This window comes from Colobus angolensis, unplaced genomic scaffold, assembly GCF_000951035.1.
Source record: "Colobus angolensis palliatus isolate OR3802 unplaced genomic scaffold, Cang.pa_1.0 Scaffold280, whole genome shotgun sequence".
In the NCBI taxonomy this organism is placed as follows: domain Eukaryota; kingdom Metazoa; phylum Chordata; class Mammalia; order Primates; family Cercopithecidae; genus Colobus; species Colobus angolensis.
Window position 1 is genome coordinate 4,111,090 of NW_012116044.1, and position 14,929 is coordinate 4,126,018.

The window sequence follows — 14,929 nt, forward strand, 5'->3', positions numbered from 1 at the left end:
TAAAATAGGCAAGAAGTGAATAAAATGTTTTTTAAAGTAGCCCATCAAATATTATTTTCATCAGAAATTATTTTCTTGTTGACATCAAATGCGTATTTATATGAAAGATCATTCTCTCTGTGCAAAGATCAGAGGCATTGTGTCTTAGGCACATGATTCAACTTGCTCCACAGCCCTGACTCTCTCCACAACTCTGGAAAAATCAGTGCCCTGGAGTAGGAAACTTAACATTGTTTTTCTTAGATAAATCACTTGACATTTTAGTGCCTCAATTTTGACTCTCCATAAAATAACGGAAATGGAACGGAAATGGACTTGATGGTATTTAAGATTCCTACAAAAAGTATTAATATGTTGACTTGCAAATGAATGAATTTCTGAACTTTCACTGTACTACAAATACTACAGTCTCCCAAAAGAAAACAAAAGATTGTTTTTCTTCTTTATTTGAGAACCATTTTATGTAGATTGCAGGAAGGTTGTGAATTAAAATATGTTTAGATTTTTTCATCCCATTCATTAAGAATCATTTGATTTAAGTTGCAGAGAGGATATGCATTTAATAATATGTTTAGAATTGTGGTTGAGGTGGTAACCACCATGCAATTATCTGTTTATTAACTGGGGAATACGCTCATGATGGACTTTGCTATTTCAGTCATTTCCTTTAACTTGAATATAATCTTCTACTTTCGTAATATCAATTTAAATCAGAGAAATAGAATGTTTTATAGTTAGATCTACAAATATATAATGGTTTGATATTAGCTATTGTTAGGTAATGATTGCTCCTTAGTTATGTAATTGTATGCCTAAACATTTAAAAAATTAATCCCCAAGTATAATATCATTCTTAATGTAGAGCAAAATAAAATGATAGACTGCATATTACAGAAAAAATGAAAGGGAAAATATTATATTATTTTATGCACTATTCCCACAGAAATGTTTTTTAGTTTTAAAATATCCATTTGACTCTTCAGTAAGCTGAATACCAGGGATTTTATTCCTTTTGCATAAAGTAATTCGGTAACAATATTTAAAGGCATACTTCTAATTTAAAATTAGAAATTTTAAATTACCAAAAGACAGACCATTTGTGAACTAGTTGGTTATTAGCTCCTTTAATCTCAGTCATGTGTTTGTCTGTAAATAAAATTATTTCATTTACCAGAGTTTCACTGCTCAGGGCTCAGGTGACTCAGTCAAGAAAGTCATTCTTGTGAAGCTACCTAAATGGTAACAATGGTAGTGGCAGTGGATGATACCTGTGGCTCAACCATTAGCTGCAGCTGAGGTATTTATTGTACGTCAAACACAGAGCTACCAAGTACCTTTCTTCTAATTGTACCAGGTGAAACCACACACATTTTTAAAGGACCAAATATCTAAGCACAAAGGTCAACATTTGGTAGGCGTGCATGAAACATGAAAGGGCCTTATCTTAACAGGGCCATGAGTCTTTCATCTTTAAAGGTCAGTTTTTACGAACTTTCAGAATTGATACCTTAAGTTGTTCTGAACTTCAATTATAAAAGCTATTGCCAGATTTTGCTTTGTTTTTATTCAAAATGTAGCCACTCATGAAGAGAAACTTCTGAGTTTGAAATGTGATTTGTGTTTTTGCAAAATGTTTATTTGAATGAAATTATTTTACCTCCAGTCTAAACAAATGCAAAGATAAATGTAAAACACTAGGAGGGGCAATGCTGACACTGAAAGCATAACTATGTAGTGGTATTTGGTTTGTCCTTTAATTTTTACAACTTCTGCTTTTTTAGTTTAGAAATAATATTGTAGACTATTTTAAGATCTTGGAATTTTAAACTAAACCACTAATAGCCACTGTCTACATTATTTAAAGTGATCTAAATAGTATAGACATAAAACAGTTTTAAGAATTATAAAAATGTAGTTATTGTTTCCTGATATTTTCTCTAAACTTCTAATGTTCAATTCCTGTGTTTTATATAACATTTTAAAATAAATCACACCAAACCTTAATCTAAAGAAGGTATAGTAATGGTTGGTGTCAGATCTCAGAGTGAACCAAGCACATGTTAGGATTTAGAATCATCAAGAGAAATAGTAACAGCCAATGGCAAGAAGTAAGGCAACTTAAAGAATATTCATAGTGTGGAAGACAAACTTCTGGAATCAAGATGTCAACAGTGTATTTTCCCAGGGATGACTGCTTCCATTTGTAAATACTGCTATTAAAGTACATCACCTATTTTCTACAGGGGATGGTGACATGTCTTATTTTCTTTTGTATATTTTGGTGGGTGACACATACTTGTTATGTGACAGATTCTAAAATAGTCAATGAATAAATGTTATATTTAGTGACCACATCACATGTAAATGGATCCAGAATCTTGCAATTTTTGGTAGATAGAACCATGGTACTAAGGATCTGGATAAGTGAAGAAATGGCAGGATAACACTTATCTATGCTAATGAGTTCAGATCTTCTCTCCTGGATAATTAAAACCCCAAGCTACTGAGAGAACTTTGCCAAGCCATGCTGAAAGCTTTTCCGTTATATCTAAGGAACTGTGGAGTAGAGAAAAGGGAATGGGCAATTACGGAAAAATATCTAGATTTTCAAGAAATAGAATATGAAATTATTCACTTTTCTTTTTTATTCTTTTGTAAGACAGAATCTCACTCTGCAGCTGAGGCGCCATCTTGCCCCACTGCAACCTCTGCCTCCCGGGTTCAAGCGATTCTCCTGTCTCAGCCTCCTGAGTAGCTGAGACTACAGGCGCCCGCCACTATGCCTGGTAATTTTTGTATGTTCAGTAGTGATGGGGTTTTGCCATGTTGTCCAGGCTGGTGTTGAACTCAGGCTGGTCCTGACCTCAGGTGATTCCCCTGCCTAGGCCTCCCAAAATGTTGGGATTACAGGCGTAAGCCACCGTGCCCGGCCGTTACTCACTTTTAGAATGGCAAGATGACGCTAATTTTGGGAAAGAGGATAGCCTGCTTTGTTTAATAAATGACCTGTGGAATTCTTACTAAAAATATAAACTTTACACGTATCAGAATATAATGATGATGAAATGGTCTAGATCTGTATATACAACTGGTCTATATAGATTCATTCAAAAAGGTATAATTTTGAACTCAATAATATTTAACTAAATTTGCTATCTCTACTAAAGCAAAAAGAAAGACTTTTCTGTATCTGAAATGACCAAAATCTCACAGCACATACAGGATCAAAGACTTCTAGAACACTATGTAGTGGTCACCTAGTCTAGTTTTTAAAAAAATTTTTGACAGAGTGAGATTAATTAGCTTACCCATGATCATATAGCTAGTTATTTCTTAAGTAAGTGTTCCAGATTCCAGATGTCAATGAAATGAACATTTATGAAAATATATTTGTATAGCTGTAGCATATATTTTAAAAACATGATTCATTATGTTTTTTGAACACACACACATGAGAGCGATGGATGTGCATGGCAGTAAAGAAAACTTGCTGACCGATTAGCTCTGTGACACTAGGTAGTTCCTTGCCACTGGACTTTCATTAACTCATCTCTCAAATGGGAGATAATTAGTTCTTAGGTCACAGGGCTCTGCTGAGGTTTTTAGATGTATATATGTGTGTGTAGGTGTGTGTGTATATACACACATATAACCTAAAACAATGTCAGGTATGTTTATTAGTTATTTTATTAAAACTATTAAAATATAGAATTGGCTTGCTAAATTCATGGACTCACCAGTTACAATGAGACATCTTTTAGGTACACACAACTTGTTTCTAGTGTGTAACTCTGTTTCCTGATGTGCCTTTGATGCCTAGATTTAATTAGTGTCAATCTAGACCCTCCTTTACTCTCAATTTAATGTTCTTCCCTGCACATACACACTTACAAGCACACATTTACACACATACACACATAGTTACATAAACACGTACTTTTTTTCACAAAGACATTTACAAAATCACACATGAACACGCAAGCATGCACACACACACACACACACACACACCCCAAGCATGCACAAGCGTGGCTTGTTGCTTTCCCAATAAAGTCATAAGATTACGGATGAAAGACAATTTAGAATTTTTTAAAATTCTGTGAATCTAAAAGTTCAGAGTTGAATTATGAGGCATTCAGTTACCTTTTATTTGTCAGTTTTCCTTGTTTTAAGGACTCTGCATATATATACAAAAATGTACGTGTATAAAATGAAGATATTTAGTAATTCCTGAAGAACATTAATTATATATATGTATATACATGTGTGTATATATATATGTGTGTATGTATGTGTGTGTATTTCAAAGCTCTTCCCACATGAAAGCTCAATGTACATTCAGTGTGTAACAGTTGAACCTGTTTGTGAGACTAGAATTCTGATTTCTAAAATATCTTTTCTCAAAGCCTTTCTCTGGTTCTAAGAAGCTTCCGGATCTGTCCTAATAGCTTGAAAACCAAGATCTTGATATTTTATAGAATACTTCACTCTATGCCAGAAACCGTGTTAAGCATTTTCTTTACCTATATCATCAAGGTTTAGTCTTCATAAAATACTCTAGGACACATATTATTATACTAATTTTAAAAGGATGTACTGATGCTAAGAGAAATTAAGTGCCCGAGTTCATTCAGCTAGTAAGTGTCAGACAGGAGTTTGAAGTCTGGTCTCTCTGATTCTAAAACCCATGATATTTACATTCCTGCAAGGAAGTTGGAAATGCATCTTACAGGCTGCAGTTGTAGTCATTGTGGGTATTTCCTTAAAGGAAATGGTGTCCACAATTGTTGCTAGCCAAAATCACAAGTGTCAGATTTCTAACTGCTGAGACTTGCCTGTCTTCACCATTCTCTGGACTCATTTGAGCCATTTGTTTTATGATCCACTCTTCTACTAAAAGGTGGAACTAGAGGTATAACAATTATTTAGGACTTAATTTTATATATTGTTTTCTGGGGTTTTCTATTTTTATCAATTGCTTATTTATTTATTTGTCTAGCTCTCTTATATTTCCCATTCATTCCTTTTCAGAGAATGATGACAGTCCTACTTACTGCCTCTCCCTTTCCCGTAACTTCCATTCTTCCTGGGAAAGGAGAAATCAGAATTATTTTGCTCTCCCCACTTCCTTCAGATTCATCCTCATCACTCATCACTGGTGGAGTTTTTATAGCATAACTATAAAAGATGACACTTTATCCTATGAAAAACATGCCCTGGTTATATCCTAACTAAATGGATGGCTGGGTTTTTCTCCGTGACTTAATTTTGTTATCCAACTGGGAAGACTTCAGTTTTATTAGCAGCTGTCTTTCCTCTTTTCTTACCAGAACTTGAGCTATTAGCACCTAACTCAAAAGAGAAAATACAGAGTTTGAAGTTATTATTTTAGACTTCACAAATCCTTTCTTCTAAACATTTTTTCTTAGGTGAGGAAACAAATAACTCTAGTTAGGGTCTTTTAAGCAAAGCTGTTAATATTTGCAACCTATATCCACACGACACCTGAGAGAAATGATGGCTTAGCTTTAGTTGCAAATAGAAAGTGCTGATATGAGTGGATATACAAAGAAAAGATGTGTTTTTCTTCCCCTAAAGGTTGAGGGTAGACTTTAAAGGAGGAAATTCTGAGTGATTCTTAAACAACATGTGAACTTCTTTATTTCCCCCAGACATTAGTTGCCAATATGTAAACATTTTGGCAAGAAATTTTACACCACCTCTTCTGTGTGTCAGACAGTATTTAATGGCTGAATGACAGACAGTGCTGAGCCTTGGCAGTTCCATAGTGATGTGCAAATCCTGGGATTGAAATGTCAGTTAACCAGTGGACCTTTTCCAGTTTAAACTCCATGGCCACTATTTAAAATCAGTTACTTATCAACAAGACAGATGATTTTTATTTCGACTTTATGTTTTCCTGTAAAGATTTCACAGTTTTTTCTTAGGAGTAGTTTCTGTTGTTTGGATGTTAGGTGCAAAGGTTCTGATTCATTTTGGCAGTCTTAACTGCATGGATTCCTGGCAGTCACTTTAATTGGTATTTTGCAGACACGTGGGAGTCATTCACACATTGTTTCTTTTTTCTTTGTAGGTAGAAATAACACTTCAGGATATCAATGACAATCCACCAGTATTTCCAACCGACATGCTGGATCTCACTGTAGAGGAGAACATTGGAGATGGCTCTAAGATTATGCAGCTGACAGCCATGGATGCTGATGAGGTAGCTCGAGCGTGTCTCTGAATTTGTGAAACTTAGTAGTGCAGTGATTTATCAAATTTCTAGGATATGTTGACTACTTTTATTACCCAATAATTAAGGTTAAGCATGTGTGCTCCTTTCCAAAGAACATTAATTGTTGAAATGCAACATAAAAATGTTAAAAAAGAGATTACTATCAAGAGGTAATTTTCCTCTGATCAGCAATCCACAACTCATTTACTTGCTGCCTGTACTTTAGGTTTCCTAGTCAAATTATTTTTTTCTTTAATAATAAAAATATCTAAAGACGTATTTCTATTTTATGCCTTTATTATTCCCCTTTGCTATCTTATAGCAGCTAAGGTTTGATTTTTATTTTATTTGTAATTGTTAAAAGCAAATAACTTAAAATTATAGAATTTTAAAGTTTAGATTACTATTTTCTTTATTTATGTATTAAATTCAGCTATGTAATTATGTTTCAAATGGCATGGAAACAAATAATGTGTGATTTATATTTTTTCTTATGAAAAAACTCCATAGCTTATTTTCTCCTTACTGGGTGAGGAGTTTAATTAATGTTCTGGAGTTTAGGAAAGAGGAATAACTTTCCAGACACCAGTATCTCCTTACCTCTTTCCCCTTAAGCCAAGCCCAACACAGAACAGAGAATTTAATTTTCTTCTTCTCATCTAAACTCAGAAATATCAGAACCTTGATTCTTGGCATACGAATAAGCACTTTATAAATGTATTTCTGTAACCTGAAAAATGTAAATGAATAAATAATAGAATAATTTTAACTGCTAATACAGAAATGTAATGACTCAGTCATTTATAAAGTTTGCCAAAATCCAACTATTACAAATGAAGAAAATAAAGCATAGACATTTAGGTAATTGCAATTTGCTATTAGAAAAGGTATGATGTTTTATGTTTAGTACATTCTACTCAATTTTACAATGTGAGTTCACACTTATTTCAGATTTAGCTAGCTTTGAAAGAGTTGTCTGACTTAATATTTCTATTATTGATAGATATATGTGATATCATTAGCCATAATTCAGTAAATATTTCATTCTCTTAAAGTTTATCATTGATAATATACATTTTGATTTTTCAGTTCATAAAATTTCATTAACTCTCATTTGAAAATAGCAGCAATAACAAAAAAACTCATGCAATTGGCATAAGACAATTGACATCAAATAATTGAAATTGTAATGGCTATTTTGTTGGTTATACTCTCTCTAGGAACAGAGCAAATAAAACTCATTTATTTGAAGTGATTTATTCTAATAACTTTAAAAGAATAAAGTAGTAATCATGTTAATTATAATAGATATTCTAATGGGATGGCTATTTACTCCATGGAATATTTTAATTAGAGTGGGATTATTCAATAGGAGTTACAGGAATAATAGGTAAAATTGTATTTGGAAATTTAGTTGTTTTAATCATCATACTGCTCTCTTAAGAAATTGTTATTTCAGAGATTCCAGGCCGGGCGCGGTGGCTCAAGCCTGTAATCCCAGCACTTTGGGAGGCCGAGACGGGCGGTTCACGAGGTCAGGAGATCGAGACCATCCTGGCTAACACGGTGAAACCCCGTCTCTACTAAAAAATACAAAAAACTAGCCGGGCGACGTGGCGGGCGCCTGTAGTCCCAGCTACTTGGGAGGCTGAGGCAGGAGAATGGCGTAAACCCAGGAGGCGGAGCTTGCAGTGAGCTGAGATCCGGCCACTGCACTCCAGCCTGGGCAGCAGAGCGAGACTCCGTCTCAAAAAAAAAAAAAGATTCCAACATTCAACCCTTTTAATACTATTCTCTTGATACTGTTATAATTTTATTTCCTTCTCAATAGTTTCTCTTTAAGAACATTTCAAATAAGTTATTAGTATAAATGTAATACTGCCAGCATTCTTATTTTTCTCCATCTGACTTCCGTGTGTGTGTTTATGTGTGCAGACACTTGCATTGCCTTCAAGTTTATCTTTTAAGCTATATTTACATTTATGATGAGACTAGAGGAAGCCTAGGAAGGTCCTTATACCTCTAGGTATTTAGACCAACACTTGTTTTTTGTGAATTTTTATTTTATTTCTACTTAGCTTTGCTTTTAAAGTTTAAAAAAAAAAAAATGTAAGTAACCATGCAGGTGTTACCACTTAGACATTCTAGTTAAGAAAAATACAGAATGTAAAGTGATGATAGCTAGGATATATAAGAAGTACTTTTGAGATGAGACAGAGTGGGGAATTAGGGCCAGAAAAGTGTAAGGCTATAACGTTGGAATAAACAAGAGAAATGGAGGAAAGGCTGTTAGCAATTCAAGGGTAGAGAGGGATGCTGACAGTATGTATGAGGTGTGACTGTGCCTGAAGGCATAAAAATCACCACATTCTTGTAACTAGATTTGTTTGTGTGTGAGTGTAGAAAGGCAGAAAGTATGGAAGGGAGTAACTAGGTGTGCCTACAACATGAAAGGAAAGGGGGGTATTTTAGTAAAACTACAACTGTTGTTTTTTAAAGAAAAAGCTCACAAAGCTGTTTTCCTTCTTAAATGCATTTTCCTTTAAACAATTTAATAATGTTTTAATAACTACTGACTGACTATAACTCTTGACATGAGGAACTCACATGTCTTTGGTTCCATGTTAAGTAGAATGGCTGCATATGTCATTTAGAATTTTGGGCCGTTTTCTTTTTGTTGTTGCTTTTAGTTGCTTATAATAAATATTAATGCTTTTAGATAAACCTTTGTTCTATTTTCTACTTTGTTCTCAGCTCCTTACCTCTTAGCAGAATTTGGAGAAAATATTTAAAATATTTTCTCTCTTTTCAAATCCTGGCTCTGTTTTCTTTCTTCATCTAGTTTGAGTAAGACTCAAGATTATATAGGTCATCAGTCAATTGTGTAGACTTTTAAAAATTATTTACATACTTTTCATTAATTACTTTACCTAACATATAAATGTTAGTATGCTATAGGAACTCTTGTAGGGCACTGTAGAATAAAGCCTGGGTAAAGGAATTACAATTTTATAAAACAACATTTACATGTTGAACTTAATTTAGATACCATTTGAAACGTGTTGGATCAAGATTTACATGTTTCAGAAGCACATGACTCTGTTTGTCTCTTGTTCTCTTTTATGAACAGAATTATGCTAGTAATGGGCCAGGAAACTCAAACTTTACTTCGTAGTACCATACATGTTTTTGAAAATACTATTTAAGGTTCTAATATGTATTTGAAATTTATGGCTATTTACTTTTAGAAATCCTTCCATGTACTTTTGTCTCTGTGGTTCGTCAAGAGAGCAGAATATTTTTTACCAGCATTATTTCCACTGTACTGCAGCTGGAACATGATATTTGTTTCTTGTTTTGTTGCTGATATGGCATATTTTGAATATTAAGTAAATAGACTTTTCAAAAGATCTAATTAAATCATTACTCTTGGCCAGACATTTTCAGACATTCACTAGTATTATGAATTCACCACATCAGCTGATTTTGAATATGAAAAAGATTGTTTTTTATCAACACAGTCTGGTGTGTTTACCTCTTTTCAGAAAAATTATTACAATTTTAAGAATATTATTATTTATTACAGCCCTTTTGTAGACAGGGCATTTCTAAATATCAAACCATTTTTGTAATAGCATTAAATAGGTTTTTGTTTCTTTGCTTTACCTTAATTTCCAAGTACTTACTATTTTCATGGGTCAGAATTGAGTGTAGCTACTTCCATACCTCACCCACTTTACTAAAATAATGGAATTCTTCGTGAAACAGAAAAAATAGTACAGAGTGTGGTCAGATTAGAAGTCTCACATTCTTATGGAATGTTTTTGTTAAACCACAAAATTACAATGAATATGTTAGATATTCAATGTACACCTGAATATACAAGGTAAATGTGGGTAATGTCTCAGACTCAGCTGTCCATTATTAAATTTAAATGTGCTTTGAGGCATTCATTTTACTAAATGTTAAGACTGGCCTGAAGAATGCAGTACAAACTAACACTAAATATAGAGGGAATATTTTTGCTTTAGACTGTTAGATATCATCTCCTTGAATGGCGTGAACCCAGGAGGCGGCGCTTGCATTGAGCCAAGATCGCGCCACTGCCCTCCAGTCTGGGCGATAGAGCGAGATCAAAAAAAAAAAAAAAAAAGGAAAAAAGAAATCATCTCCTTATATGTTCGATCATGAAGGAAAAAATGTATGTAAGCTATGATGGAAAAAAGATGTATGGAATCTGTGGATGCCATAATGCCCCAGTGTGTCAGCTTTACATGCCTATACGCTCCAAACTTACCTTCTTCCTAATATTCTCCCTGAGAGCTCTGAGTCTTAATATTTTAATAAATACATTCTTAGAGGTTAATTACAATAAATGGTATATTTGTTTTAGGTAAGTATATTAAATTAAAGAGTCATTTTTGGAGTCAACAATTCCAGCACTACTTATACCTCAGTGTCAAGGTCAATAATAACATATAATAGGAAATCCAATACCATAGTTTCCCATGGATATATAGCAACTCTAGTTATATTTTGATTCCAATTATTCATTTGCAGAAGTCTAAGTCATCAAATACATTTAAGCCATCATGTTTCTCTTAAAAGAAAATAGTAAGAATAAGAATAAAATAACAACTATCCTTATCCTGTGCTTACTATTTGTCAAGGTTGGTTCCAGGTTTTTAAAATATATATTAACTAAATTAACCTCTAAAACAATCCTTTTCGGCAGGTAATATTATCATCCCAGTGTACAGATGAGGAAACATGAGCTTGGAGAGGTTAAGTATGTGGTCCAATGCCACATGACTAATAAATGGAGCACAGATTCAACCCCAAAAGTATGGCCCCAGAGCGTCCTATCTCAATCAGCACAGGGTATATTTAACTCAATATTTTGATTGTAATATACAGAATTAAGAAATATCTCTCTTCCTTCTTCCTCTGCTGATCCTTGCTTCTCTTATTTCTTCCTATTCCTTCACCATCCTTATTCAGTCCTAATAAGGGTGTTCCTATCTCTATCTCTTCTAATTTAATTTCTGAACAACTCTTGTGGATCCAACTGACACCCACATAAAATAACCTTCAGATATTTTTCTTAAACCTCATTCCAAAATCTCTAATTGCCAGATAACCATTTCTATGAAGCTATCCTTTAATCCCTAAATACACCACAAATAAAATTTAACTTCATATTTATCCTGCATCAAAGCACGTCCTATTCTTGAAATGTCCTCAGTTAAGAGTACTCTCTTGTTTCCCAGCCAAAGTAACTTGAAATTTAAAAAGATTTTTTTTTCTTTTTTGTTTTTACTTTGAATATGGGGTTGTTAAAAAAGTGAGAATATATATGGAAATGTTGAGCAAATGAGAGAGCTATTAGTATTATTTCTATTTTCAATAATCTGTCAAATTTTACTAATTTGTCCCATGTATTATGCTGGGTTAATCATGATTCAGAGTAAGTTCTGGAGCGAGATGGCCAGGATTCCAGTCCCTTAATTTCTTTTAAAATGGGCATTCTAATAGTACTTACCTTGGTAGTTTGCCTTTAACAATTAAATTGATTAGTGCCCTGGAATTGATGTGTTCAAAGTGGCATTTAGCAGCTAGCAAACACTATGAATATTGTATTTTTCTCTCTGCCATCTCTTTAGTTCAGAATTTTGAGAGTCACGGCTCAAAGACCTGAGAGTACACAAGAAGGCACCCCTGTTTTCATTTTACAGAACAGGGACTTTCATTTTACAGAACAGTTTCACCAACTTGGGGGAAGTGAAGCCTCAATCTCTTGGGCCCAAACTGTATTCACACTCTGCCTTCTCTGGCCTCTCCCTGCACTAGTCCATACTGCAATATCAATATCCTTAAAAGATTGCTTCCAATTAAAACAGTATTGGGATTCCTTGGCTGTAGAATTGAGGCAAAGTTGTGTTACATTTGGGGTTCTCAAAAATATACCGATACTCTCACATTTTAACTTGACTTTCTTCTTTTGTTCTACATTAAAATTGTCCACTCTAACACACTGTTCAACAGTGAGTAAGCCAAGCACATGAATAGTGAAAGACTGTAAAATATTATATTCATTTGATATGCTTTTATTTTCATTTTATTGTGATAAGAACATTAATACGAGATCTGCCCTTTTAAAAGATTTCTAAATGTACAATACAGTGTTGTTAACTATAGGCACAATGTTGTACAGTAGATGTAGACATTATTCTTCTTGCATAAGTGAAGATGTATATCCATGGTTTATAAACTCCTGATTTCTTCCTACTGTCTGCCCTGGGAAACCACCATTCTACTCCTTGCTTCTATGTGTTTGACTATTTTAGATACTTCATATATGTAAATATATATAATGCAGTATTTGTTCTTCTGTGACTATCTAGTATAATATCCTTAAGGCTCATTCATGTAGTCACATATGGCAGGATTTCCTTCTTTTTTGAACTGAATAATATTCCCTTTTTTGTATATACAGGTTGAGTATTTGTTATCTGAAATACTTGGGACCAGAAGTGTCTCAAATTCCTTTTTTTTTTATTTTGGAAGTTGCATTATACATGCTGATTTAGCATCCCTAATCTGAAATGTAAAATCTGAAATGTTCCAACAAGCATTTCCTTTGAACATCATATTGGCACTTGGAAATGTTTGGAATTTGGGCATTTGGATTTGCTATTTGTTATTTTTTTGAGGACCTCCATACTGTTTTCCACAACAGCTGCATCATTTTGCATTCCCACCAATAGTGTACAAGGATTCCAATTTCTCCACATCTTCACCAACACTTGTTTTGGTTTATTTGTTATGATAGCAATTCCAGTAGGTGCGAGGTGATTTCTCATTGTGGTTTTGATTTGCATTTCCCTGATGATTAGTGACATTGAGTATTTTTTCATATACTCATTGGCAATTTTTAAGTATTCATTAAAGAAACATCTATATAAGATCATAGCCATTTTTTGATTGGATTACCAAACTTATAGCTATTATGTTGTAGGACTTATTTATATATTTTGAAAATTGATCTTTTTTCAGATATACAATTTGCAAATATTTTCTCACATCTCATAGATTGCCTTTTCATTTTCTTGACTGTTTACTGTAGAGAAACTTTAGTTTGATATACTTTCACTTGTCTGCTTTTGCTTATGTTGCTTGTTTTGGGGGTCCATATGTGAAATAATTGCCCAGGCTTCTTCTAGGAGTTCTATGGTTTCAGGTCTTAATTTTAAGTCTTTAATCCATTTTGAATTGATATTTGTGTATAATGCACATTTTCGTTCTTTTGCATATGGATATCCAGTTTTCCCAGCACCACTTGTTGAAGTGACTATCCTTTCCCCATTATATATCCTTGGCACCCTTATGGAATATCAATTAACTATCATACATGGATATATTTGTAGACTTTCTATTCTGTTCTGTTTGTCTATATGTGTGTCTCTATGCCAGTGCCATAATTTATTCATTACTGTAACTTTGTAGTATATTTAAAAATCAGGAAGCACGATACCTCTAACTCTGTTTATCTTTCTCAAGATTGTTTTGACTATTCAGGTTCGTTTGTGGTTTCATATGAATTTTCTAATTGCTTTAACTATTTCTATTAAAAATGCCATTAGGATTTTGATATAATTTGCATTGAATTTGTAAGTTACATAGATAACATGGACATTTTAACATATTAAGTCTTCCAATGCATGAACTTGGGATGTCTTTCCATTTGTTTATGTCTGTGTTGATTTATTTCAGCAATGTTTTGTAATTTGGGGCATACAAAGCTTTTACCACCTTAGTTAAGTTTATCTCTCATTACCTGTTTAAGTCTTATAATATCATATCAACTTAAAGACAAAAAACCTTATTTTGTCAAATACGTGTTCAAAAGAAAATATAAGGAGCAATGCTTTTCTACTTTCAATAGCTCAGATGCTTGGTCTCTTTTTTTAGGGTGCAAATGCTCTCGTCACATACACTATCATTAGTGGAGCTGATGATAGTTTTCGCATTGACCCAGAATCCGGAGATCTGATAGCAACCAGGAGGTTGGACAGGGAACGCCGTTCCAAATATTCATTGCTAGTTCGTGCTGATGATGGTCTTCAGTCCTCGGACATGAGAATTAATATCACTGTCAGTGATGTGAATGACCATACACCCAAGTTTTCTAGACCTGTGTACTCTTTTGACATTCCAGAGGACACAATCCCTGGTAGGTGATGAGTCTCTTAAGTGTGTTTTGCAAGAATCACCATTGACTAAAATTACATACTATGTTTTGGCTGGTCTTAGTCAGTGATTAGTTTTTACCATATACTACTAGTTATAAAAATATATGTGCTGGATTTTTGGATCTTTTCATTAATGCTCTTTGGTAAAATTTCCAAGCAAATGGCTAGATTTTTTAGGATGGATGAAGTTAGCCATTTATGTGTCTGAAAGTATTTGTGACATGGTTTATTAATTTTCTGTCAACCACAGTTTTGGTACTCTTTCTGCTTTAAAAATGTCTAATGTGGCCGGGCGCGGTGGCTCAAGCCTGTAGTCCCAGCACTTTGGGAGGCCGAGACGGGCGGATCACAAGGTCGGGAGATTGAGACCATCCTGGCTAACACGATGAAACCTCGGCTCTACTAAAAAATACAAAAAACTAGCCGGGCGAGGTGGCGG

The 14,929-nt window shown here is 33.9% G+C and overlaps 1 protein-coding gene across 3 annotated transcripts in view; it reads left to right on the top strand.

Moving 5' to 3' along the window:
- The window catches only part of FAT4 (FAT atypical cadherin 4), a 189,089-nt gene that overhangs the window by 81,702 nt on the left and 92,458 nt on the right, over positions 1–14,929 (top strand). For all 3 annotated transcript variants that reach the window (XM_011948635.1, XM_011948636.1, XM_011948637.1), the window contains exons 2-3: positions 6,095–6,226; positions 14,210–14,471. In XM_011948635.1, the coding sequence (XP_011804025.1) occupies positions 6,095–6,226; positions 14,210–14,471 (394 nt within the window). The remainder of the gene's footprint in view (positions 1–6,094; positions 6,227–14,209; positions 14,472–14,929) is intronic.